The 27,169-nt window shown below is 37.0% G+C and overlaps 1 protein-coding gene across 4 annotated transcripts in view; it reads right to left on the bottom strand.

The window, feature by feature from the left end:
• NBEA (neurobeachin) overlaps positions 1–27,169 on the bottom strand; it is a 613,622-nt gene that overhangs the window by 13,360 nt on the left and 573,093 nt on the right. For 2 of the 4 annotated variants that reach the window (XM_081214387.1, XM_081214390.1), the window contains 6 exons: positions 10,027–10,089; positions 9,628–9,717; positions 7,038–7,230; positions 5,385–5,456; positions 3,345–3,500; positions 2,651–2,821 (listed from right to left, as the gene is read on the bottom strand). In XM_081214387.1, the coding sequence (XP_081070513.1) occupies positions 2,651–2,821; positions 3,345–3,500; positions 5,385–5,456; positions 7,038–7,230; positions 9,628–9,717; positions 10,027–10,089 (745 nt within the window). The remainder of the gene's footprint in view (positions 1–2,650; positions 2,822–3,344; positions 3,501–5,384; positions 5,457–7,037; positions 7,231–9,627; positions 9,718–10,026; positions 10,090–27,169) is intronic. The other 2 variants (XM_081214388.1, XM_081214389.1) reach the window with 2 other exon arrangements.

The following is a 27,169-nucleotide window of genomic DNA, read 5'->3' as shown; positions in this document are numbered from 1 at the left end:
ATTACTATAATTTAACATTTTTCTTTAAAATTCCTTTTTTTTTTTTTTTTTTTGCGGTACACGGGCCTCTCACTGTTGTGGCCTCTCCTGTTGCGGAGCACAGGCTCCAGACGTGCAGGGTCAGCGGCCATGGCTCACGGGCCCAGCCGCTCTGCGGCATGTGGGATCTTCCCAGACCGGGGCATGAACCCGTGTCCCCTGCATCGGCAGGTGGACTCTCAACCACTGTGCCACCAGGGAAGCCCTAAAATTCCTTTTTTTAAGACATCTTTATTGGAGTATAATTGCTTTACATCTTTATTGGAGTATAATTGCTTTACAGTGGTTTCTGCTGTACAACAAAGTGAGTCAGCTATACGTATACCTCATAGCAGGACATTATATTATCTTCTCTGCTACCAAATGGTAGTTTTTTTTTTTTTTTGGCTGTACGTGGGCCTCTCACTGTTGTGGCCTCTCCCGTTGCGGAGCACAGGCTCCGGACGCGCAGGCTCAGCGGCCACGGCTCACGGGCCCAGCCGCTCCGCGGCATGTGGGATCTTCCCGGACCAGGGCACGAACCCACGTCCCCTGCATCGGCAGGCGGAGTCTCAACCACTGCGCCACCAGGGAAGCCCCAAATGGTAGTTTTTAAGAAATGAATTCTCTTTTTTGGAAATATCATTTTCATCATTTTTGAGCTTCACTTTGAAGATGTTAATTAATTGGATTTAAAACCCTATTCTGCTTCTTTAAAATGTTTTTCTGTCTAAAAACTTCTAATTTGTGTCAGTAATGGATGGAAGATACCACACAGCCCTGCTGCTCAGTTCAACTTTTCTTCTTATGAACACTACACTCATCTAAAAGGAAAAAAGGAAACTGGGAAATACGTAAAAATACAATTAGATAAAATACATGTGATAATGTACCATGCTTAAAAATAATAAAATATAATAATAATAAAGTAAATCAAACATTTTTTACACACACACACACAAATATCCTGCTAAAAATGAAGTTTCCTTTTTTAAGAATATGGTTTTAAAAAGGAGAGTAAATAAGGAGGTAAACTTACTAGTATTTAGAGTATGATATTCGGTATAATGTACAATTGGTAGCTAATTAGTTGAGCTGGTTGGAAATCAAGCAACACTGAATATGCGTTTTCCTCAAACCAATATCACATCTTAGTTCACAACTTAGAGCAGATGCACTTTCTCTTATTCAGTATCTACACTAAGTGACACTACTTCATAATACACTTTTAGTTTCTTCATTTACTGTTCTTCACCTCTAGCTATGGGCAACAAGAATAAGTCACCTGGTCATCTAGTTCATTCTCCTACAACCTTTATATATATATGTATATGTATATACATATACATATATATATGTGTGTGTGTGTGTGCGTATGTATGTATATACACACATATATATATATGAAGCTTTCCATGCCTAGCTCTCTCACAGGCTGGAAGGGGGCCAGCCATGTAGTTACAACACCGCATCCTGTACATGTCTTTTCTTCTCTACTTTTATAGTATTTCAGTGGCAGGTGCACAGCATTCCTGGAAAATTCCTATCTCTGTTTCATCACAAATATTCCCAAACTCATGTTTCAGTTTATTTTAGAGAACTGTTAAAGCTGTGCCCAATGTACAAATCATAATTAGAATAATCCGGGTTTAGGTACTTGCCATTATCAACCCTTTACAGAAAATATTCTCTATCTTACAGGAAACATGTGTATGTGAAACATTGAAAACCTGGTAATTAAAGACAGTAATTATTTCTAGGAAATGTCTTATCCAGTTCTTCAGTCATTCAACAATATTTATTGAAAACCTATTATTTGTGCAACTATGCCAGGAACCAGAGACTTAAGATGCAGAGAGAGGGACTCATGGTCCACTTCAGTGTTTCCTCAGAATAGCAGCTCCAAGGAATAATAACTGCTCTTCCATGAATGAAACGTTCCATGGAAAACATGTTTGAGAAACTGTGGGTTATCAACAGCTTTATTTGTGTAAGGCTTTCAGAGCTCACATAGAAAGTAAGAGTATATGCGGTGTTTTCTAGAATTGTTTTACTCTGGAGTCCCATTTTTTTCCTACAGGATATTTTTGGGAGCACTTTTGAATAAAAAACACTCAGGAATCATACCAAGCAAAGAAATCATCTTATTCAGCTTTGCCTCACCAGGGCCTAATCTGAAGGGGGTATTCAGTCATTGTCAAATAAATAAACAGATATTTACTACACCCCATGGTAGAAAGCAGTAAGTGTCCTCTTGAGGAACAAATAAAACATACGGAAATTCAGAGAAGGGAGAGACTACACTTAGCTGAGAGAAATCATACGAAGTTGAATGGACCCGATGACACTGAAGGAAATTTCGGCAGGATGGGGACATTTGGAGACTGGGGAAGGGCTGCTGAGCACAGGGTCAATGTGAGGGGATCTGGGAGTTTCCTCAGGTTGAAGGTTATAGTGGTCGCTCTTATGTACACTTTGAATATAGCCACATTCCAACGTAGATGTTTGCTGCTTAAGCTTTCGTATTTTAAAACCCTTACAACACCAGCAAAAACTATTAGGCAAATTAAAAGAGTAAAACATGTTTAAATGAGTTCTTAGTCTGGTAGGACAACTCTAGACAAATACTTACTGCTGTTCGGGTTGTCTCCTATGATATGGTGTCGCCCACTCCAGTACCAGAGAAGCAGGGTAGCATCTCGAGACCCAGACACGATGTAGCAGTCCCCACCTATGTATGACTCAGACCTGGCCAAGCACGTCACTACATCCCAATGGCCAAATACAATCTGAGTTAGCTTCCCTGAAACACAGAAATGGTAGGTCAAATTCATTTGCTATTTTTCTTTAAATGGTAATAAGCTTAACTTTACTAGATTTGTGAAAAGTGAATCTATAGACCCGCAAACTTACAAGGTAATTTTGTAACAAAATCTAGCTACAGATTTGGTTTCTTGAGTTGCTTCTGAAAAAGTGATACAAGAATGTCACTTGGGACTTCTTAAGAAAAGAACATAAAATAACACAATCATGATTTTTTTTCAGGGTTGGGCCAGAATAAGGGGAGGTTTAAGGTCTTTTATTGGACCTGATTTGTGAGAAGGGGACTGTAGTGCCAGTTGTCCTATGAACTCAGGGCTCAGCTCACACTGAAGTTCAGAATGGATAAAATTATAAGTAGTCATTTGCTTACAATGTGAGCATTTAATTTGAATCTCGGCACTCAAAATGAAAATGCCTACGTCATTAAGTATGATTTCATATGAAGCTTTAGGTGTAACAATTGGCATTTTGAAGAGGATAAGGTGCTTCATAGCTCAGTTTACCTGTTTCTGTAGAATAAACTCTGAAGCTCTTATCCCAGAATCCACAGATAAGAATATAGCGATTGTCTGCTGTGACCACAAAACAATGGGCGTTGATTTGTATGCTCTGGTCAACAAGGTCTGTGATCTGCCGTTTGTTCACACCAGAGTTATTGGCTAAACGTAAATAGAAAAAGAACTTTAAAGAAAGATTCCACAAGAGTTTCACCAACCACTTATAGAAGGAATACTTTTATGCTTCATTTACCTAGAAATGGGTTCTTAAGGCTGTAAGATTATTGAGATTGTAACATTTCCCCATGAGAAATATAAACTCTATAGTAGCAGTGATTATTTATGAACCATATTATATATTAAAAACTTGTTGGAAATTTAAGTTCTCCAGCGATATGAGGACTTCAAGATGTGAATTTACAACATAATAAAAATATTTAAATGCACTAAATTCAATAGATGTTCACCCTGCACAAGTTCATTAGTGTCCAACAAGTTCAATAATAACGAGGAATAAATATTGTATGAAGTATGTTACATAAGGAAAAAAATGTCTTAATATTTGCCTCCATCTGTCATTTTCTGATGGCATTTACAATTCATGTGAAAAGAAGAAAGTAGGGGTTTGTGGGAGGGGTGTTGTTATGTACGTAGCCCCTCAGGGAACTTTAGGTCAGCGGCTTTAAAGACCTGGATTGTCAACAAACAGAAACCTTTCCAGAGTGGTCTGGCAGGGGAGGAGAGGAATAAGAAAGATGGGAGAGGGACTGGGGAGGAAAGAGACAGGCAGAGAATCAGTGGGTAGCACTGGGATTGAATCTGAATAAAGTCAGGAACTCAGACACACCATCTGATTTCCCTGGTGCCTGTCTGTATGCCAGCCTGTCCCTTACTCCACGCCGTCCTTTCAGGCTAAATCCCTGGGCTGAATTCTTAAACAGAAAATGCAGATGTAGAAGATCAACATCACTTTCTAACACCAATTAAATCTAAGTGCTACCATTTGTGGATATCTACTAACACTATAATAGTAATTACTAGAGAAGGTAAAAAATAAAAAATAATTTTAAAAACAGCAAAGGAAAAGAAAAGCAAACATCCCAAGTCACTTGAAAACTATGTAATTGGTCCTTGATTAATTAGAATACAGCTATTAATTTTTCCACAGTTACACTCCAGCTGTACGTGACACTGTCGATGTCTTTTCAGCAGAGGAACAGCTAGACCTCAACTCTAAAAATATTTCTTGTCCTAAGCGTATATTCTCCTAAAGAAATGTTAAGTACTATTTTTGAGTATAAGGAACTAACCCAAATGGCTGTCCCTCATCCTATTTCTGGGTTCAAAGATGTAGGGTGGATTAATCTAAGAAAAAAATACCATACCTTGTGTATGGCTTTATAATTTTTCATATCATGTTCAATTTTTTTCTAATTTAGTTCTCATAAGATCCCATGAGGACAGGCAGAACAAACATGATTAGGAACCATCTTGCAGACATGAAACTGAGGCCCAGAGAGATTAAGGCACTTGCTCTGGATCACACAGCTAATAAATGTGTATGTGATTATTTTAGAACACTTGGAATATCTGCTGCAAATAGTTATAGCTCCCGAGTTTGCAATTCATATGAAATCTTTAATTAAAAAAATGTTTAGCTCTAGTGAATGGAGATAAGAAATTCTTTAGTATTAGTTTTCTTTCGTAATAGCTTTGAGTCCTTATATATTTCAATAATATAAAGTTGTTAAGGAAGAGTTGAGGCTGAAAGAAAGAACAGTTTGGAATCATTTGCGTTGTTTAGAACCAACCTAAGTGACCTCCTAAAATACCAAGAAAATGCCACAAATAATTATTTTAATACCAACACATTCTTAGATGGCATGTTATGATTTGCACACAGCTCCTTGATGCTAATTTGATGTTATCTGCACATTAATTTGTGGCAGAAAAAACTATTATTCAACTGTCATTGGTGATAAATAACCACATAGATATCTATGGAGAGGCTGCATCCATGAAAACGTGTTTTTGCTGCTAACATACCAATGAGTGGATCCATTTCAATGGGAAGATGATGGGCTTGATCCAAGGAGTAACCTGGAGCTCCTCTGAGGCCTAAAGATTAATTAAAAGAGAAAACGGCCATAAAATTCTCAGAAAGGAATTTCCTAATAAGCAGTGTTTTATAATGATTATACAATAAATATATTTGCTTAAAAATTATTTGGTAAATTACTGCAAGAATGATTCAGTCACACTACATGTTTTTGTAGACAGTCTTAAAAAAATCATCACAACGGGGACTGCTAGTCTCCACTTAAGATGGAGAAAGCTGGGAAGAGTGTTATCCTAGCAAGAAGAAAAAGCTGGATAAAGTAGAAGATTACAAAATTTCTTGAACCCATCAGAGAGCTGAAATCTAAGAAAAGGCCATGCCTACAAGTAGGGATGGGTATGGGTACAGGTCCACCTGGCTCAAAGCAGAGAGGAAGATGGGGATCCCATCTAAGTGGGCCTTCTTTCAACAGATGACAAGTCAACTGAAGGTACAAAATTGAGCCACACCTAAAATCTTAACCTAAAAGCTACTTTCAGAGGATTAATATTTGGAGCTTGACTGAATTCATTAGTCATAATTTTTTACATGTGGTTATATAACATATAAAACTTTTAAACAATTCTAAAGAAAGATCAATTCTTTATAGCTTTCTTTCAATGCAAAACATTTCTAGAGGCTAAGACTCCTGTGAATAAAGTCCTATTTTTAAAAGATGTCTGCTGCTTATTTCTGATTGAATGGAAGTCGTTCTACCTCATATTGAAAATATCACCAATAACTATAAAATAGGGGTATTTAGAAACTCTTAGGAGATGAAGCTAAAAGTCGTTTGGTTTTTCAGAGTGATGCAGAAGTCAGTAGAATAGAAAGATTCAGGTGAATTCGGCGTGTCTCATCATTCAGTCTTAGAGACATGGGAATCCTTGGGCTTCCAGGGAGATCTTAAGTGATGAACCCGGCCAGCTAAATCAATTAGCCACATCCATTCCTGTCCTGGCTAGATAAGTATCAATATGTCTAATTTTTATGACAGAATTATATCACTTCAAGATATACTGGCTGGAAACTTCAGGAATGAGTTTGGAGAAAACATACGTGGAATCACTGAACGATTTAGATTTTGTCTTTTCTCAAAGACTCTAAGCTCCAGAGAGAGAGCCGTGCTGTCCGTCTTGTCCACTGTTGTACTCCCAGTGCCCAGGACCACTGACACAAAGTGGTCATTCAGATATTTCTTAAATGAATTAATGAAGTGGAAGAAAGAGGATTTGAAACCATCATCTAGAAAATCTAGATTCAAAATCACTTTTGTTTAATATGGGATCAAAGTGTTTTGTTTGTTTTTTTTCTCCTGGGGGGGCAGGGTGGGAGGACCTGAATTATCTGCAGGACTGCTTCAATTTGTCACATACTTATTGGATACTTAACCATTAGCCAAGCATTCTGTGCAGCACTAAAAGACAGCAGCAGTGAATAAGACAGGCAAGAGTTAATCAGTTAGGTTCGGCAATTATGTCCTCTGCCGCTTTCTGCAGCTCATCTGGCGCCCTTGCTAGCCCGCAGCACGCCTACCCTACCCTACCTGAAGCGCAGCTTCTAAGAACCCGTTAGTAAGGGGCTCCCTTAGGTACACATACCCACTGTGTTGTGCCATCGGTTCACTGCAAACAGTCTGCTGCAGGTCACGGTCACCACCGCAGGGATGGTCAGGTGGGGGAGCGTGTTGGCTGCCACATGCGTTACTGGAGAATTTGATGGAAACTTCAGCACCATGATCACATCCTGCTGCATCTGATCTTTAAACATGAGTGGACTCTGTGGAAGGAAACACTGTTGAATAGAAAGGGAAGAGAGCAAAGAAAACAAAAGGAATGACACAGTTAGTGAAAGCTCGGGGGAGAATGAAATTAAAACAGGCTAGCAAGAGCACAAACCAAGAGCCGAGCAGTCGGCACTCTGGTCTGAGAGGGTGGCACAGAGAAGCGAGCAGGGACTCCGCGAAGTCGCCGAGAGGACACCCGATTAATTAAAGACCAGCCGCAATTTAGGTACCGCCGGACGATATGAGGAGTTGGAGATACGTCCACGTGATGGAGCGTAATTGTTCAGTGCAGTTACAACATCGGTTTGGTGGAAAAATCAGTCAAGTCAGTTACTGACACTGTTTACATGAAATATGCAGTGAACGGATTTTTTCCTTTTTTACCTGGTTGATCTGGGGTCATGGCTACAGTCTAAATAATTAAAATATCACAGCCTCCCTTGTCAGCGCTGTGTGTGCATTTCTGCTGCGGCTCTGATGACTATGGTCTCCTTCCCCTGCTGGATGGTGAGCTTCCTGAGGGATAACACTCTCTTTTCTTTTTGAATCTTTGTTTCTCAATCATCTAGCATATGACTTGATAGAAAGTAGACACTATAAGAACTACTATTTAGTACTATAAAATACTATAAACATTATTACATAAAAGACCCAAAATAGGGATGCTGGGAATAACCATTATTTAGCTTTCATGCATGTTTTGTAATTGTTCACTGTGATATATACACATATATATGAATCCTCTGCTACACAAACTTAAAAAGCTTATTTTCTTTATAAACAGTTCCATGCCAATTTAGTCTCTAACCATTTCCCCTAGGAAAGTAATGAGTTCTGACTGGGCATTTCTCCAGGATAAATATTTTTATTATCATTATTAAACAGAGAAAACTAACAGGGGAATACAACTCTTCTGCCAAAGCATTTCATAAAATAAAGTGTGAGAGATATTCTCTTGGACAGTTTATTAAAAACGCTTCATCTCAGGTCTGGAGGCTCCACGTCTACACTGTGTCTGCGCACATGGTGAAAGCCTCTTTGCTTGGCCGCACGCGAGGACCCACTTCAAGCAGCAGAGTTCATTAGTGACTAATCAAGGGGGCTGAAATGAGTTATTGCAGAGGAAAAGAAATGTTTTCAAACACACACATTCATTTATGTGTTTCAGTAGGTGTTCGACTTTCAATTCCTTGAAGGCATAGAGGATGTATTACCTCTGTGTCGCCAGAGCTTAAGGCCGTGCCTGGCACACAGAAGGGGCTCAGTACTAACTTGGTAAGTAACTGATAGAATAAATGAAAGGTGTGAACAATACTTCCGTCATGAAATAACAACTGATACATTTGTTTACACGTATATTATGGGCAATGTTCAGGAGCATTTTATTCCAATACTAGGGTGTCTGGTGCCTTGATAACTGTCTAGAAACACTGATGAACTGTAATTCATTTTGCAAACACGTTTTTACCTTCAAACTTTTTTTTTCCAGTAAAAACTTAGTGGAAAATCACAGTTAAAAAGTGAATTCTAAAGTAGTTTCTTGGAAAAAATTTTACCTTCTTCAAATTAGATAAAGAGGGAAATGTTCACCATTTGCTAAAAACTGAAAAAAGGACTGTTTTGTTATGAAAACTGATTTTTAAAACTCAGATTAAAATGAAAAGAATATTACCTTTTCCTTTGAAAAATGAGAATAAACCTTTTAATGTAAGTAGCTGCTGTGGCTGCTGACACTAGCTACCATTTACTGAGCACTTGTATGCCAGGGGCTGGTCTAAGTGCAATATTCAGTATTGAGTCATTACATTTTCAGGGTTGGTACTATTTTTACCCCCAGTTACAGATGCTGAAATGTAAACAGAGAGCTTAAATACCTTGTCCAATTCATTCATTAGTTCTTGGCAAGAGACGGTGTTTGACACAAGTCTGGCTCTGAGGCCCTTATTCTTAACCCCTCTTCTCTACAGCCTCCCTGAAGTGGCTGTAAATTAAATTTCTTTCCTTTTCTTAAGATGAACTATTTCCCCTACCCAACCTTGCCCAAAAAGATTAAATTGGGCATCATATTGTGTTTATATTATATTTACATTCTAATTTGTAAATGTAATCTAATTTTGGTGCTGGTGTGCGTCTGTAAGCCTGTATGTGTACGAAGGAGTTTATGTAGACGCGTATATAGTCAGAGAGGATGGCTATTTCTGTGAATCCAAAATTGGGCTAGTTGAAGCCAAACTTAAAGGTAAGAACTCTACTCTTTTCTCTGTTTCTCCCTCGGGTAATTAGTATATACTGAGGCTGAAGAGTTAGCCAGTAAAGTGAGGAGCCTTTTAAAATGCTGCTAAAAATCACTATTTGATTTGATCTATACTCAGGTCCAAAATGTTCTGCAAGCTGCTGTGTCTTACCAGGTGCATGGCAGAGCTCCGAGGCGGATGTGGCTCAATAAGCAACTGAGATGGCGTTTGTCCAAAGTTCTGTATCTGTGCCTCCATGGCCTGCAGGGGAAGGAGAGTAATTGTCATAATCAATATGCATCAACGAGAGAGGTCAACACACTCTTTTGACAATGCAAGTGTATCCCAAGTCAGCCATGGAAAAAGTCCAGAATATTCACCGGGTGCAAAATCATCCAAGTGTTAGTATTTTGTAGACAAGCTTTGCTTCTCCTTCCAAACATGCTTCCGTTAACCAAGTCACTATTCTTATTTAGAAGCAGGGGTTAAATGTGGAAATGTTATCCTGTGAGGGCATGCATGCAGCTAGAGACCAAAGAACACTCTGAACACTAAATACAACACATATACCTTAATAAAGTCCTTTGTAAGAAGGAACGTATGGGGATCTCTAATGAAATAAGCTTCTGGAATCTTAATGGGAAAAAAAAGAATGAGACATAAAGTCCACTAAGGATACAAAATAAAATCAAATAATCATGTGTTCTAATCAATTCAGAGGGCGATCAGTAGAAAGAACATTAAGACTTTCGTATAATAATCAAATATGGTAAGACTTTCACTACAAAAAATACATTTTAGTGTGCTATGCTATTCTAAGATGAATCCTGGAATATTATTTATAAGGTATGAATTCATTTCTCTCAAAAATTTCCTGAAAATTTAGAAAGAACTAACCCAAAGAGGAAATAATTCTTGGGGCATCCTGACCTACGCAATATGTCATTAAAACCTATGCAGATGGAAATATTAATGAGATTTTGTGATTTCCAATAGATAAAAATAATTCTAGATCTCAGACTGTCTGGAGTGTAAAATATGCCTTTTTTGTGTGTATGTTAGAGATACTCTTATAACAGATATAAGTATTTCTTCTATACATAAATTCTACAGGGAAAAATTTCAATATATTAAGCTAGACTAACAGAAATATTTTTCTGAAATATTGTAAGTATGTAATTTAAGTCAACAAGGAGAAGCACAATATTGACTATGATTATTACTCTGTTACCATGCTAATTTTTCCCCTAAAATTGTGTGCACTGTGGTTGCACATAAAAGTAAAATTCGAAAGTCATTGCTGAGTGCGTGGGAGTCAGGTAAGGTGGTAGGTGGCTCTCGACACAGCACTGCTACTAATCCCGTCACTATCTACAATTCTCATTTATAAAGTCTTTAAATTTAATAATCTGTCCTCCTAGACTGCATTTCAAGAAAACGTTTATCAATAAAAATGTGAACTTTCAAATTTATTAGCAATATTAAACATGAATGCATCATTATCTGCCATATTTTAGCAATTGCATAAATGGAGTTTTGGTTCTTTTACTTACAGAGGCACAGGACGAGTTATTAATCTCTTTACATGCTGTCCAGTTTTAATGTATACATTTATCTGCATGTGTCCACTCATATGCAAAGTGTGACTATTTCACTAAATTGTACTCACACAGATACCATCATACTTTATCTCCCCAATGCAAGATTTATGATTAGAAAGGGGGGAGACACCATTTCTGGTTAGGTTCACATTCTGAACAATAAACTCTTGAGAATTATTTGAAAATCAAAAAAAGTACTCATTGTATTGTTAAAGCTGCCCTAGTTAGAAAATGTCCAATACCTAGCTTAATGTATCATGAACTAAATCTCTCTAGCAATAGATACCATTGCTTGTGTTTTTCCTCCTCCAGAGAGAGGACCAGGTTGGGGGTAGGGAGACAGAAGTGAAATCAAACACATTTAAATCTCTAGATCAGTGCCTTGCATTTAGTAGGTAGCCTTTAAATGTTCACAGAAAGAATGAAGCAACAAACATGTTTTGCTTGACTTTTTTTTCTGGAAGGGAAATATCAAAATTACATTAAAAAATGTTCTGAAACAGATTTAATTTCCAGAAATCTTCTGTACGGTTCTCTTCAGTAGGTCCCTGCCTCTGATCTTTTTGGATTGAGGCACAATACACACACACATACATATCTTAAATGGCTCTCAAATGGCATCAGGGTAAATTTCAAGTTGTGCTCAATCTCACCCTTGCATTAAGACAATCGATTCCCAACATTCAACATTTATTTATTTTAAGCCTCAACTGAATCCTTCTTCCTGTGATCTACCTAAAGGTTCTTATTCCAGTATTTATCTTTTAGCTATTGTGCAGTCCTGCTTTCTAATAATTCCTTGCCCTCTGATTTTAAATTGCACAGGTCTTTCGGATCCTGGAAAAGCATGCTGTCTCCCCTAAGTCTATTAAAATGTTTGAATGGGAAGTGAGCACCTACTGACTTTCCTGACTAGTCCCCCTGTCATATGCTTTCTGTGCTCCCCCACTTTTAGGAAGTCATCAATGTCTTCTTTTTCATCCAGAAGGGAGGTGCTACTGCTGACTATTGTTATTGGGCAAATGGATATTTGTTATATTATTATTGTTATATTATTCTCTCTACTTTTGTATATGTTTGAAGACTTTGATTTTTTAAAAAAGTGATGCTGACAAGGAGAAAAATATTGTTTTCCATGGTGAGGTTGGGCTTTGAACAGAGATACAAATAAAACTACTGTAGAGCAGAAAAGGACAAAAAAACTGATAAATTTTTATGGCTTCATCTCTCTGTTACCAGCTCATATTTTTGATTGCCTATTTCATTCCTTTAAACATATTAAATCCTTTTAGAAATTAAAAAAAAAAAGGAGGTACTTTGTATGGGCGCGTGCCTGGAGATGTACACAACCCATTCTGCAACGTATGACGCACAGCAACTGAGTAGTTGTTATGATGGAGGAGAAAATGCCTCCCTTCATGCTAACCTTGGGCAGCATTCTAAATCCTTCCCAGAAATCCTTCCTAAATCATAATCAATGTCCTCCGTATTCTCACAGCATATTTTCCCCTTTATCATGGAATTCAACGCATAATTCCTTACGTGTGTCTGTTTGCTCAGACTGTGAATCTCTGCAGGTCAGGGCTGTGATTTCGTCCTACAGAGTCAAAAAATGTTTGAATACAGAAGTGGGGAAATGGTAGGGCATTTGGGCAAAACTGAAAGGTAGCCTGAAAAGAGAAAAGCACAGTAGCAGAGAAAACTTCAGAGTTCTTTACTCTTACAATTCAATACCACAAAAACAATTCAGTTAACAAACATTTGTTGAATATTGACTTCACACCAAGGGATATAAAATCAGACAGCAGACTGCCCTCCAGAAGTTTTCAGCCCATAAGGACATGAGATGAGGACATCAGGGCACATGGTAGGTAGGACCATGGGGGAGGCCAGCCCAGAGGACCAGGGAGCCCGGAGGAGTCATGGACAGAAGCTCAGGTGGAGAATGGGGGAGGCAGAGCGGGGCTGTCAGGAAAGGGGCTTCCGGAACAAGAACATGAGCTAAGGTTTGATGGTTAAGTAGAAATTAGCAGGAGAGCACCATAAAATGAGTTTTTGCTATATGGAATGTTTTGTCATATAGTGGAATTTTTCCAAATATATCAAGTAAAAAAACCCAAACAACTACTTACAGTTAATTATAAGGTGGATTCTTTCTATATTATCAGAAATGGTATCTTAGAAAATTCTACGTATTTCTATTTCTCTCTATATGGTTTGCATGGGTCAGAGAGACTTAATGTTATTCATAAAACATATATTTATTGAGTACCTACTAGTACCTGGTACCCTTCTACAGATCTCTGATACTCATCAAACAAAACAGATAGAGATTCCCGCTCTCGTAGAGGTTACATTCTAGCCAGGATGCCATAGGGGCTTACATTCAGCCAGACGTCACACAATGGCATCCCATGGGCTAGATGCAGCTCACAGACATGGTTTCTATTTGAGCCAACATTTATAGGTCGGGAAATTTCATACAGTAATTTGGATTTTCTGGCTTCTCTCAGAAAAAATCAGATCTGACATTACCTCATTAGCATTCCTTCATGGCAACACTCGTCAGGGGCACAGACTCTTTTTTAACACCCACCACTCATGTGACCCACGCATGCACTGCCATCTGGCCAGCTTCACTAGTTTATTCCCTGTCTGACCTCTATAGACATCAGCATTTGTGAATCCTTTTAAAATCTAATACCAAAACTTTAGTTTGAGTTACAAGAAATCTATTGCTTTATGCATCTATTGCACTTTCCAGGGAAGAAAGGATGAACTGACATTGTATGTGGGAGCTCATGAGTTGTAAACCTTGGGAAATAAGTCTGTAAACCTAACTCGCTTCATTGAATCTAAGATGTTACCCATTATTGAAGCATCATTATTTTATATATGATGAAGAAGTACAAAATGATACCAATTAAACAATGATGCACCGTTGAAGGTAAGACACACTGTGATTTGGATTTTGAGATACAACAATGATGTACATCTTAGAATCAACAAGTTACAGTAACTTTTTACGTATAATAGTCACCAATATTATAAGTCTTACATATTTCATACAAATCTAACATAAGTAATAGGCTTTAAACACTAGATTTTAAAACATGTGACTGACAAAACCTTTGCTGATTTACAAAAGGAAAGACTATGTATTCATTGGTGGACAACTCTGGTGGGATAACATGAAAATACGGATCTGTTTATACGTAAATAATAACATTGGGCCTTTGCGATTGCTGAACTTGCTATCTATCTATTTATATTTTTTTGAGGTTCAAGGAAGACAAGTTCATAAAGTACACTACTCTTAGGTGTACAGGTTGATGAATGTGAGTGTGTGTGTGTGTGTGTGTATTTCCTCCCCCTTATAACCACCACCCAGATCAGGACAGAGGGCTTTGGAATGAAATGGGCAGGCTCCATATCTTGATCTGGGTAGCAGCTACCTGGGAGTGTATAGATTCCCTCTTTCCCCTCCCAGCCAATTATTCCCACGCCTCACCATCTGCCAAGCTAAACACTATTTTGATATTTATCATCACTGACTATTTTTTCTGTTCTTGAACTTCTGATGAATGGAATCGTAAAATATATATTTTTGTGCTAACCCTTTTTTTTGGGGATTAACACAAAGTCTGTGACATACTTCCTTGTTGTTGTGTGTCAATAGTTTTTTTTTTGCTATTTAGTATTCCGTTGTATTAATCTTCCACAATACATCAATTCTCCTGTTGACGGACATTTGGGTTGTTAACAGTTCCAGGTTATTATGGATAAAATTGCTTAGAAAATACTTGTACATGTCTTTCGAGGGAGGTGAGTAGTTATTTCTGCTGGGTGTATACCTAGGTATGGGGTTGCTGAGTCATAGGGTAGGAATGTTTAGTTTTACTGCTAAATTGTTCTCCAAAGTGGTTGTGCTGATTTTGAGTATTTGTAAGCATTTGTGAAGCAGAATGCAAAGGTCAGGTTGTAAACAGAGCAATGATTTAGACTATGTGGACTTTTAGGGCACTGATATGCTGAAACTCTTACATGTCAAACTTATTTGTGTCTGATAATTATATAAAGAATACCACTTTACTTCTTCACCAGGAAGTTTTCAGAGAGAAAGTTAGTCAAGAGATTTAAATTTTAATTGTTGTATCGATTCTTGCTTATTCTTATAAAAATTATACTGTGAATATTTAATTAAAGCCGTCATCATGTATTTAGCATTTATTTTTCTTCCCAGCTAAAATCTGTCAAGAAATAGGTAGGTGAAGGGAGGGAGGGATAAATTAGGAGTTTGGGATGAACAGATACACACGACTACATATAAAAGAGACAAACAACAGGCCCTACTGTATAGCACAGGGAACTATATTCAGTATCTTATAATAACCTATAATGGAAAAGAATCTGAAAAAATATATACATGTATATATAACTGGATCACTTTGCTATACACCTGAAACTAATACATTATAAATCAACTATACTTCAATTAAAAAAAAAGGAAAAGAAATGGGTAGGTTATAAAATTCGAGGGAAAAAAAGACTTTTTTTTAACACCTTGGAGGAAGTTCCAAAACACAGAATTCTGCAGGGGAAGGCAGAGAAGTGAAGAAAATGTGAACTGAATTATGCTTAGGAGAACAATACAAGCACATTTGAACAGTACACGTGATTTTCAGATTTCATACACATATACGACACACAACTCAGTTTCACCTGCTTATATGTAATATAAAGCTCCTACTAGGGAAAGTTCCCATTAGGGACAGTTTCCCTCTTGTCCCTTCCCTACCTTCTGAGTGTCCCCTTCCTTAGCCTTGTTAGGTTCGCTTTGAAAAATCCTCCAGGATCCACCTGCCAAGTTACAAAATTACCCACGCTTTCATTCAATTCTCCTTTTTCTCACTTATTCTCAAGGAGCTCTCTCTAGTTTTTCATCTTCCCCACACGTCAGGGGCACTGTGTATGGCTGTGTCATTGATGCCACGTACAAAGGTGCCCAGTTGGGGGACAAATGAGTGATAGAATCAACCCTAATTGCCAGAGGAAGGAGCACCTTTTGTAATTATCCTTCTAAAGAGGGTGGCTTTTTAAATTTGCACTAACGGGCCATATGTGTTCGCAATGGCTATGACATACGCCTTATTCCTTTGACCTGCTGCACCTCTTGCTTAATTGCTTTTTTCTTCCCCCCGTCTTACCTTCCCTCCCAAGAAAGTTCTACCTCCTCTATGAACAAAGATACAAGTTTGGGATTAAATTCTCAGAAAAGGAAGTGAACATGCTGTGGTGTATGTGTGTTATATGTATGCCTATTAATACAAAAGACTTCACAGCCAAGGTAAAAGTAAATGTGGTGACAGCTAAGTCATAGTTTAGAACGATGTTCAAAGTAATGATAAATTCAAAATATTCTAAAAGACAGAAATTAGGTGAACAAGTGTGCTTTCTCCTTCCCTTTGTGTTAGACTAGTTATCTATTTACATCTTCCCTGGTATGCACCAGCTAAAAACTTGATTAAGGTCCTCTTTTCCTCAATGCAGGTGAATTTAGCCCAGATACATTTTTCTCCCATAGAATCTTTACAACTTCTAGTCTTTTTTTGCAAATGTAATTTAGTATTGCTTTTCAGATGAAATGCCATCAGGTCTAAGTGCCATGAGAGAGACAGTGTAAGGAAGCTAATAAGGTAGGCTGTCAAATGACCTATTTCATCCAATTCCCTTGGTCTGTACAATCTTTTAAACAGTTTTCCAAAAAATAGGCATTTTATAAAGTACTATAGGCTATGCTATCCACAATGCAAAATATCAGACTATGTCCAAATTACCAGTCAATTATCGACAAGTTTCAGAAAATTGAAGAAAAAAATAGTAAAAGCTTGGGAACACACAGAAAGATTTTCAAAAAATTTCTTTAGTACTGTGTGTATCTCAGTGTACAGCTCTTACTTAGAATCATTTTACTTTAATGCTTGAGAGTGGATATTCTTTTTTTTTTGTTTGACCAGAAAATACAACTTTAACATACAGTTAAAAATATATGTGATTTTTGGGCTTCCCTGGTGGCGCAGTGGTTGAGAGTCCGCCTGCCGATGCAGGGGACACGGGTTCGTGCCCCGGTCCGGGAGGATCCCACGTGCCGCGGAGCGGCTGGGCCCGTGAGCCATGGCCGCTGGGCCTGCGCGTCCGGAGCCTGTGCTCCACAACGGGAGAGGCCACAACAGTGAGAGGCCCGCGTAACACACACACACACACACACACACACACACACAAAATATATATATATATGTGATTTTTATCACTTCTGTTCTACCCTCAATTCTACCAATTTTATATCAAATAGAAAAATATATGGAATCTTGAGAAGTCTGAAATAATAAAAAGAAAGATTGCTTAATGGCAGAATGTATTTTAAGTGATAAGCTTTTGCTTCTGGTTTATTATTGTAATAAAACAAGATCATATAAAGCATTACTTTTTAATGCTGGAAAAGCAGGAGCAAAATAAATCAAGCAAATGCTACCTGAACTTTATTATTTCTTGCCTTATAAACATTTAACTATATAAAAAATTAAAATGCTATTTTATATTCAACTGCTTCTAGTTTTTCATAGAAACTACAAAATAAAAGAACCAAGATGTTTCCTTTGTTTTAACAATCGACTGCATTAAGGCTAAGCCTATACTAGCAAAATTATGAGAATATTTAAACAAATATTTGGTGACTCAAGTGAAAAAGAACCACATTTGCTTTAACTATCAGACTATGTTAGATGATATTTGAGGAAGGGGGTTTCTAGTTTGCTCATTTATCTGCCTCAGTGCTTGGTTTTATTCTTTTGGTATAAAACTAAAAAAAAAAAAAAAAAAAAAAAAGAGAGAGAGGAGACATCCTCCTGCTGATTCCTATTTCCTCCTTCTTGGAATGATGAATTATAAGGATATTACATAATTGACTTAACAAATGAATGTGAAAAAACAAGCACCATATCCTCTAGATAGAAAAAGCTCTGTCCAGAACATTTAAAAAAATATATTAGGTCAGTGCCAGTGGTGACAAGCTCACTCAATTTTTCTACTTAAAAATAAGTCAAGTCAGGTAGAAAAAGTACATGTATTTTAATGTAGCAGGTAGTGGTTTTCCTTCCTTGGATGCCTTAAATAAGTCTGCTCCTCCTAGAGTGGTGACGAACTCAGGGGAACAGAGAAGTGAGCTGGATCAGCATCCTTGCTCCTGGTAGATGGTCTCCAGGGACTGCATCACTGGTACTCCCTTGCTCTCTGGCTTCCCACTGGGTTTAGCCACTGAGAAGTCAGGACAAAAGATAGGAAGGCAAAGTATTTATTGTATGTTCCCTCATTGCCAAGTCATAGTTTGGCAGTGGCTGGGTTGCATTTCTCTACCCAAAGCCACAGATCCTGATGGGTGACCACCCACCTAGGGCTACTTCTCCTGCCAGGCTCTGGCAATAGCCCCCTGCCCTTATACCCTCAGGCCTCAGTGCGGTACCCAGATGTTAACCCCTGGAGGCTTCACCTTCCCTTGGTCATCCACTTTATCCTGCCCCATATTTTTGTAAATAGGACTATTATTAAACTCTTCATTATCCCTTTAAAATTTGTTAAAATTTTGGTAACATTTATCACATAAAATTTTACAACATAAAATTTACCATCTTAACCATTTTTAAGTGTACAGTTCAGTAGTGTTAAATACATTCATATTATTGTGCAACCAATCTCTAGAACTCCCTTTATCTTGAAAAACTGAAACTCTGTACCCATTAGACAACTGCTCATTTCACATTCCCCCAGCCCCCAGAAATCACCCTTCTACTTTCTGTCTCTATGATTTTGACTATTCTAGGTACCTGGAATCATACAGTAATTTATCTTGTTGTGACAGGCTTATTTCACTTAGCATAACATCCTCAAGGTTCATCCCTGTTACAGCATGTGACAGAATTTCCTTCCTTTTTAAGGTGAAATAATATTCCACTATCTATTTATGCCATATTTTTTTATCCATTCATCTGCTGATGGACCTTGGGTTGCTTCTACCCTTTGGCTATTGTGAATAATACTGCTGTGAACATGGGTGTACAAATATTTCTTTGAAATCTTGCTTTCAATTCTTCTGCATATACAACCAGGAGTGAAATTGCTAGATCGTTTGGTAGGTCTCTTTTTAATTTTTTGAGGAACCTCCATACTGGTTTTCCAGAGAGGCTGCACCATTTTACATTCTTACAGTAGTGTACAAGGGTTCCAATTTCTCCACATCCTTGCCAACACTTGCTATTGTCTGTTTGTTTGTTTGTTTGACAGTATCCAACCTAATGGGTGTGAGGTGGTACCTCACTGGGTTTTTTTTTTTTTTTTTTTTGCGGTTCGCGGGCCTCTCACTGTTGTGGCCCCTCCCACTGCGGAGCACAGGCTCCGGATGCGCAGGCCCAGCGGCCATGGCCCACGGGCCCAGCCGCTCCGCGACATGTGGGATCTTTCCAGACCGGGGCATGAACCCATGTCCCCTGCATCGGCAGGTGGACTCTCAACCACTGCGCCACCAGGGAAGCCCTCACTGGGGTTTTGATTTGCATTTCCCTAATGATTAGTGATGTTGAGAATCTTTCCCTGTTCTTCTTGACCATTTGGATATCTTTTTTGGGGTCTTCATTATCCCTTTGAAAGGGTAATATGCTGAGATCCTGACTGATACAACTAGGATTGGTATTAGGTATAATATATAAGAAAAATGCTGGTTAGTTTTTCCTTCATTTCCAGGTAGGACTGACCAAAAGGTGATTACATCCAAGCAAGAGACATTTTCGTAGAGAATTTAGAATATCTGGGGGATAAACACTGTCATAAGCTTCTTGGGGGAGGCCATGGAGTCTTTTTTAAAGTCTATACTTGTTAATCCTCAAAAAAAGAAAAACGAAACTAAAACACTCTGTTCTGGATGATTTAGAGACTGATCTACCTGGAAGCAAGGGTTTTAGCAGATGATATCTTAAGGATGTTTCCAGGTTTTTGGTTCTTTGCCCACTTTTGGGTTGATCATTCAATAGTACATAGTAGAAGACTCAGCCCAGAAATGCTTAATGATATGTGAGAGGAAACAGTACAATATCCCTGCCAAATTCTCCCTCGATGAATAAATTTATATAAAGCAAACTCTATGCTGGCTGATTCAGGAAATGGAGGAGGGAAGGAGGTTGAGGAGAGGGTGGTGGTGGAGGGAGAGGGAGGGAGAGAAGCAGTAGTACAGGTGGTGACCTTTCTTCACTACATGAAATAAGTTCACTTGGAGTGTCTGATTATGGAAAGAAAATAATAAAGCTGAAATAGATTTAGTTGGTATGCGGGAAGATATCAAGACAAAGGTTCACCAGGTGCTGGTATAAACATTACAAAATGAAATCATACACTTTTATTAAACTAAATTCAAATTAAAAATAGTATTGCATGTATTTGGCAGAACAAAATGCTCTTCTTTGATTTTGACATAAATGGGAAACAGTAATTTAGATATACTATATTGAGATCAAATGGCTTTAAATAGGCTCATTATCAATATGTTTAAAACACTTAAAAATGAGTCCTAAACATCTAACTGAAATGTTTATGTACTTAGCTTGAATAATATCCACTTCAACAAACTGAAGCATGCAATATGTTTTGAATAATTGTTAATTTATGCTAAGGTAACAACTGTGTAATATAACTGAAATCTATGTTAATAGAAGATAAGGAAAGCCCTTCTAGCTATTTCTATTACAAACAGCAGGCTGCAATTTTCACCCTTCTTCCTTGTGTAAAATATGACTTTAGATGCTTGTAAAAGCATTTGCTGTTAATTTCTGAAAATCAATAATTAGCATTCTCAGTACCACACAATAAAAATAACAAAACAAGGGGAAAAAGCATATCTCACATAAATGACACACATCCCTCTTTGACTAACTGAATTATTTATGCTTCTCTATGGATGATTGATGACCATGGACTAGCTAAGGATTGCAGTAATTAGGAGAAAAGATAAACCTAAATTAAAGATTCATTCACTTATCAAAATTAAATGTGTCATTAATTTCCTTGATACTAATTTCTATATAGAAACTTTATTCATTGAATCATCTCAGTGCATGCCATATTGCTGTGGATGAGAAGCACATTAATAGATATATTTGAACTTATACTCTTACTAGTTTTAGGGATCATAATATTCTTGTTGTTTCCAAAATGATTCTTTAAATGTAAATAATACCTAATGTGTATTTTCATTCTGATAATTTAAAATGTAGGGTTTTTCTTTCTATTTTAATTTGGCTTTGGAATTTGTTAACATTTTTAGCTCAGCAAAATTTCTAGTAATTATAGGGGGGAAAATTACGATGGTTTAAGAATCAGCAAAATTTCTAGTAATTATAGGGGGGAAAATTAATATGGTTTAAGAAATCTTTATCAGCCCTTTTGTTGATCATTTGTTGCCATCACGTCTCAGAATAATTGCCTAGGAGAAGAACCCCGAACTTCCCTCATCTGAAGACAATTAGGCATCATGGCACCAGTAAATAGACAATATTGTGCCACAACCCACTCAAGCGATGCAGGAGGGGGTGTTGTTATCCGTTGTCAGATCAAAGAAAGAAGTCAGAAATGGGGGAAGGAAAGAGGGATAACAAATTCACAGAAAGAATAAGCAGTGATTGTAGAGGCCATCAGTGTTGTCACTATAAATACCTTCATTTACACCATCAAGATGAAAAGTGGGTTAATTTTTTTCCTTGGGAATTTTATGAGTTCATCTTCTAGGAAAGCCAGCATTGCAGATGTTTTGGTTAAAGACACATCTGTCTTGTTGGTTCTTGACAGCCCTATCATGTCAGTTCTCTGTAGTAGCAAGGAATGTTTCAGCAAGAAAATAAAGTGAAAACTGAAGTGATCTATTCTACTTCCTATGGGCATATTTTCACCATAGCAGATCCAAAGGACTACTTTGTTATCCCTGTCAGATCAAAGAAAGAGATAAACGAAGAAAATATAGCCTAAGGTTAAGAAATATTAGTAACAGAAAATCAGACTAAAAATACCACATTTTTATGACTACTGTTAACATTAAAATGTATTTAATATTTTGATATTCCCAGCATAAATAGATAAATGAGTATATATGTATAAATAAATAAATGTTGCATTGCCCATATGTTCTAATAATTTGCCAGCAAAACACCCTTTTATGGTAGGCTTATGTGTATACCTTTCACTGTCAAAGAGAAGTCATTTAAATCATTTTTCAGCTTGGCAGTGTCGACTATAGATATGACGATATAGAGAAATAAATTATTAAAACAAAAGTTCTTTCAAGATACTTCATTTAATTATGTTTTGGGGTAGTAATAATCAATGTCCATGGTAGTGCTTTATACTTTACAAAGTATTTTTACATATCTTTTCTCATATGATCCTCAAATACAGTCCTATGAGGTAGATATCATTTCTGTTATCATATTTTAGGTGGTTAAACAAAGGTACATTAAGGTAACTTATTTATGTCATTCAAATAATAATGTTGGAGCTGTGATATAACCTATTATCTGATTTCCATCTTTCCACCATCTTTTATTGATTGCTAGGTACCACAGAATCATACTCTGAGGCAGACAGGCTAAGTAATTATATCCATGACGGTAAGAGTGGTAATTTTTAAAAACAATTTTAGAATAAAATATTTTTCACTCATCATAAGAGTACAGTAAATAATTGTTGTGGCATTTAATTTGTAATCTCTACTAACCAACTATTAACTATGGCATAATCTCCTAGTGCCTTTGGAACTCTCAGAAATTGATAAAATTTATGTTTTCTGGAAAGTGATTAGAACATATGATCCAAAAAAATGACTGATAAAGATTTCTTAAAGCTACCTTAAAATTTTCCCTATAATTACTGGAAGTTTTACTGAGTTGAAAGTTTTAACAAATTCAAAAGCATAAACGAAATAGAAAGACAACCTTACAGTTTAAATTAGTAAAATGGAAATGCACATTAAAAGTCCCCTACATTAAAAAAATTATTTTAGAAGAAGAATATCATCTCTAAAGCTAAGTAAGTGTTCTGTTGTTTTAAAATTCCTAGAGAATTTTTTTCAAAATAAACCTGTTTGAACCCTCTCCCTGGATATTCTGAGATACACTCTAGATGGAGGAGGGGGGGAAGGAGAGTGGATGGGGCTAGATGGATATGGCATGTGTATTTGAAAATAGTAAAGGGGGCGGCGATGAGGATATAGGTGAAATAAGAGTTAAAAATTTTGAAACTGGGTGATAAGAACACCCAGAGGATTCATTGTATCATTCTCTCTACTTTTGTAGAAAAAAAAAAAAAAAGAAAGAAAAAAGCTTTCCAGATGATTCTAACACACCTTTAGTAGAGCAGTGCTTCTTACACTGTAATGTCTCAAACAAGTCACCCAAGGATTTCCTTAAATGCATGTGCTGATTTACTAGGTCAGGGAGGCCTGAGAGTAGAGTCTGAAGTTCTAACAAGTTCCCAGGTGATGCTGATACTGTTGGTCTATGGACCATATTTGAGTAGCAAGGAGGTAGAAAACCATGGGACCAGACACTTAACAAACCAGAATAGCTTATTCCCCAAGCAGGTCATTGGATGAAGTTCTTGGCCATCATTTGGTAAGTAGAAATATAAAGCAAATCACATAATTTTTATTAATATGTAAGAATGGATAAGAAAGATATTCAGTATCATGCTTAAAAAATACTGCTCAAATAGTCAGATGAGCTCATCTATGAAAAAAGTGTCTAGAAGATTATGATAAAAGCTAAGACTTAAGACAATTTAAATAATATCTAATATCCAACAGATCTAGTGTTTACATATTACGAAGAGCTTTGTACCAGAACGGTTCTGTCATGTTTCTGCCCAGAGGCTGTCATGATAAAGTTTATTATCAATTACTGCTGTACAAGTATAAAATAAGTTAAGCTGTCATATTTTTCTCAGCCAGAGATCCTAAACTGTCAAAGAATGTCAATTTTAAATCTGACATAGCGAAGAAAATTATCTGTTATTCTGACCTCTAATTTCTTGACATTTTAATGCCATAATTGCTGTGGTTAGTGCTGCTTCATGATTTCACCTGTCAAGGAAGAATGAATCAATAACCTCAAGCCATTTCTCAAATTTCAGCACTAACTTCAAAGCTCAAAGTTCTACGCAGATTATGGGATATATATATATATATTTGTGTGTGTGTGTGTGTGTGTGTGTGCGTGTTTGTTTGTTTGTTTTTTTACAAAAGGGACATATGTAGATTTTTGTATATTAAATGTTTCTCCTTTAAATCAGTGTTTGATTAAGGCATTAAAAAATCATCTTCCTTAGGCTAGCTGGAGTTTAGTATAACTGTAGCCTTCCTTTGTATCTTTGTGAGTTACAGTGTTCTTCACATTTAAAAAATACTAAGATAAACATTATCAAATAAAAGGAATGCACTGAGCTCAATAAAACGCTTAACATTTTGAACACTATTTTTTCCAAGAGCCTCTGTCCGACCATTTAGGTGGACAGCAACTCTCTCAAGTCACAGCGCCGCAAAGCAGACCTCTGGGAGCTCAACGCTGATGTTCTGATGGAAGGCGGTTGTGCCTTGCACAGCATCTCCTCACAGGGGAGTGTAAATGCAAAGGGGAATAAATGACCAGCAAATAATGACTACGTTATACTTCATTCCCCTTATCCACAGGGCTCTTTCTTGTGACAACAGATGCTAGATGCTTCTATGCTGGCAAACGTATGTTCTGTACTATTCCTCCTTTGCAGAGAAAGCAATGGAGGAAGAGGGACATTAAATGACTTGGCCACATTAGAAAGCTCACAGGATTTAAGTGGGTTCTCACCCGTTGCAGGTTCTTACATGTTAATGCAGAACTTTTTTGTATGGAAATATGTTAGTCTTGGGGTAGAGGAGGTAAGGGTGGGGAGTGGGGAGAGGGACAGTTAACTCATATTCCTTGGAAAGTCATTTAATCTGTTATGTCTACAATGTACTAAGTGGTTACCTAGTGGTCTTAAGGACCACTTAAGTATCTTCCTAAGGAATCTTGAATTGACATAGGGCCACTGGGTCAGTGTGAATGCCTCTGCTGGTACGTGCTTGAGCCCATGCTGCCTGGCGGAAGGAAGGTAACAGCGTTCCAGGTATGCGCTCCCTCACCTAGTATTCTGAGAACTGACAGAAGCGTTTCTGGGTGAGAGAGATGGGTGAGGGGCTTGGGGAGGGAGGACATACATGCCACAGAATGACTCTGGGAGTTTCTCTAATGGAACCTCAGTATTCAGCAATACTGGAAGGCAATTCTGGAAGGAGAGTCCTGGAGCAAGGCACTCCCAGTCTGCATCACTGTGAGGTAATCAGGAGCTGTAATGTATTATTGTTCACATTGCCTACATAATGACAAACACTGTGGTTGAACCGCTCCTCTCCAACAGAAAATTTTTTAATTATGCATTTTCATGTAATGTTTCATTAGGAATTTCTAGAGTTTGGCAATTATACATAGTTTTTATCACTGTCCAAAGCAATGGTGTGCTATTTTGTAGAAGCAGGTATTTTTATAAGATTCGAGTAATAAACACTATATCCGAGTAAAGAAAGTCTCAATCCTAATTCCATTTTCTTTCTATTCTCTCACTTATCTCTTTATTTACTGTCATTTAGATATGAAAGATCTGCTATTTTCAGTCAACTTTAATGCTGCCTTGCACTTTCATTATGTACAATATGCTTAAAATATTTTTATTTTGCCCAAGAGGATTAACTTGTAACTTTCTTTATAAGGACAGCATGTTATAATGGACAAAAATGTATGCTAAAATATTCAGGAGCAAAAGTGTCTATGATATTTAAAAGTCCAAAAACCATTTGGAGTTGGTCTTGGAATAAAAGGATAAGCTATTCCAATTATTTTCTTTTTTATCTGATTCTAAAGGTATTGGTTTTGAAAGGAGAATATAGTTGGTAAGACGTTTATAAAACTGGGCCATGTGTTAAACAAAGGTGTATTGTTAAGAGAATAATTAAGCTCAGAATTAGAATCCCAAGTTGTGTACAAACTAATCACATGATTTTGTAGAGAAAATCCCTTATTTCACCAACTAATTTTATAATATCTGGCTCCTCTCTCATTCATTCATCCTCTGTCCCTGTCTCTTTCTTCCAGCTTCAGGCAATAATCCCATTTCCTTGTGCACACAACATGGTATAACAATGCACCTAATAATATGCTTGCAATGTGTTCTCCAAATATTTAGCCCTAAGGGTCCAATGATCAATGATCATGAGGCTCTTCTCTTCCCTTTCCTCTTCTCTGCTTGAAGCCATACAAATGGAGTCATTTTGTTTTTATAGACGTCTATAGGAAATAACTTTATGGATGCAAATTTTTCTTTTAGAGCTTTATTTCCCAAATCTATGAGTTTTCCACCTCTAAAATTAAAACTAAAAAAATAAAAAAGCATTCCACTGACTGGAAATGGAGAAGTGATTACTTGTTTTGTATAAAGCAGATGGCAGATATCTGGTAGAATGGAAGAATGGGATACAGCTTCCTTGAAGCAAGACTCATCTAGCAGCTGTTGCATCTTCACTTTTTTCACCTATCTGAAATAATTTTGTGCAACGTGGAAATGATTTAAATAATATATTTTATGAATATTTTCATAAAAAATAATTATACACATACTATAGTATATAATTCCCAAATGTTAGCTATAAAATTTCAGGGTGAGAACACACAGGAATAAGATACTATAACCTCATCTATTTTATTGATGCATTTTTGAGAACACACAGGGATAAAATACTATAACCTCATCTATTTTACGGATGCATTTTTGAGAACATACAGGAATAAAATACTGTAACCTTATCTATTTTTTATTGATGCATTTTTTAAGTATTCTGTCTAGAAGGCTGTAATTCTGCTTTTATTAAAAAATAGATACTGGTAGATTATTTTAATGTGAACTATTCATATTTAAATACTCAACTAGGTTTCATTAATTAATAATACACATAA

The sequence above is a fragment of the Mesoplodon bidens genome, assembly GCF_964165515.1.
Source record: "Mesoplodon bidens genome assembly, chromosome: 17".
NCBI lineage: Eukaryota > Metazoa > Chordata > Mammalia > Artiodactyla > Ziphiidae > Mesoplodon > Mesoplodon bidens.
This window is presented reverse-complemented; position numbering and strand designations above follow the sequence as displayed.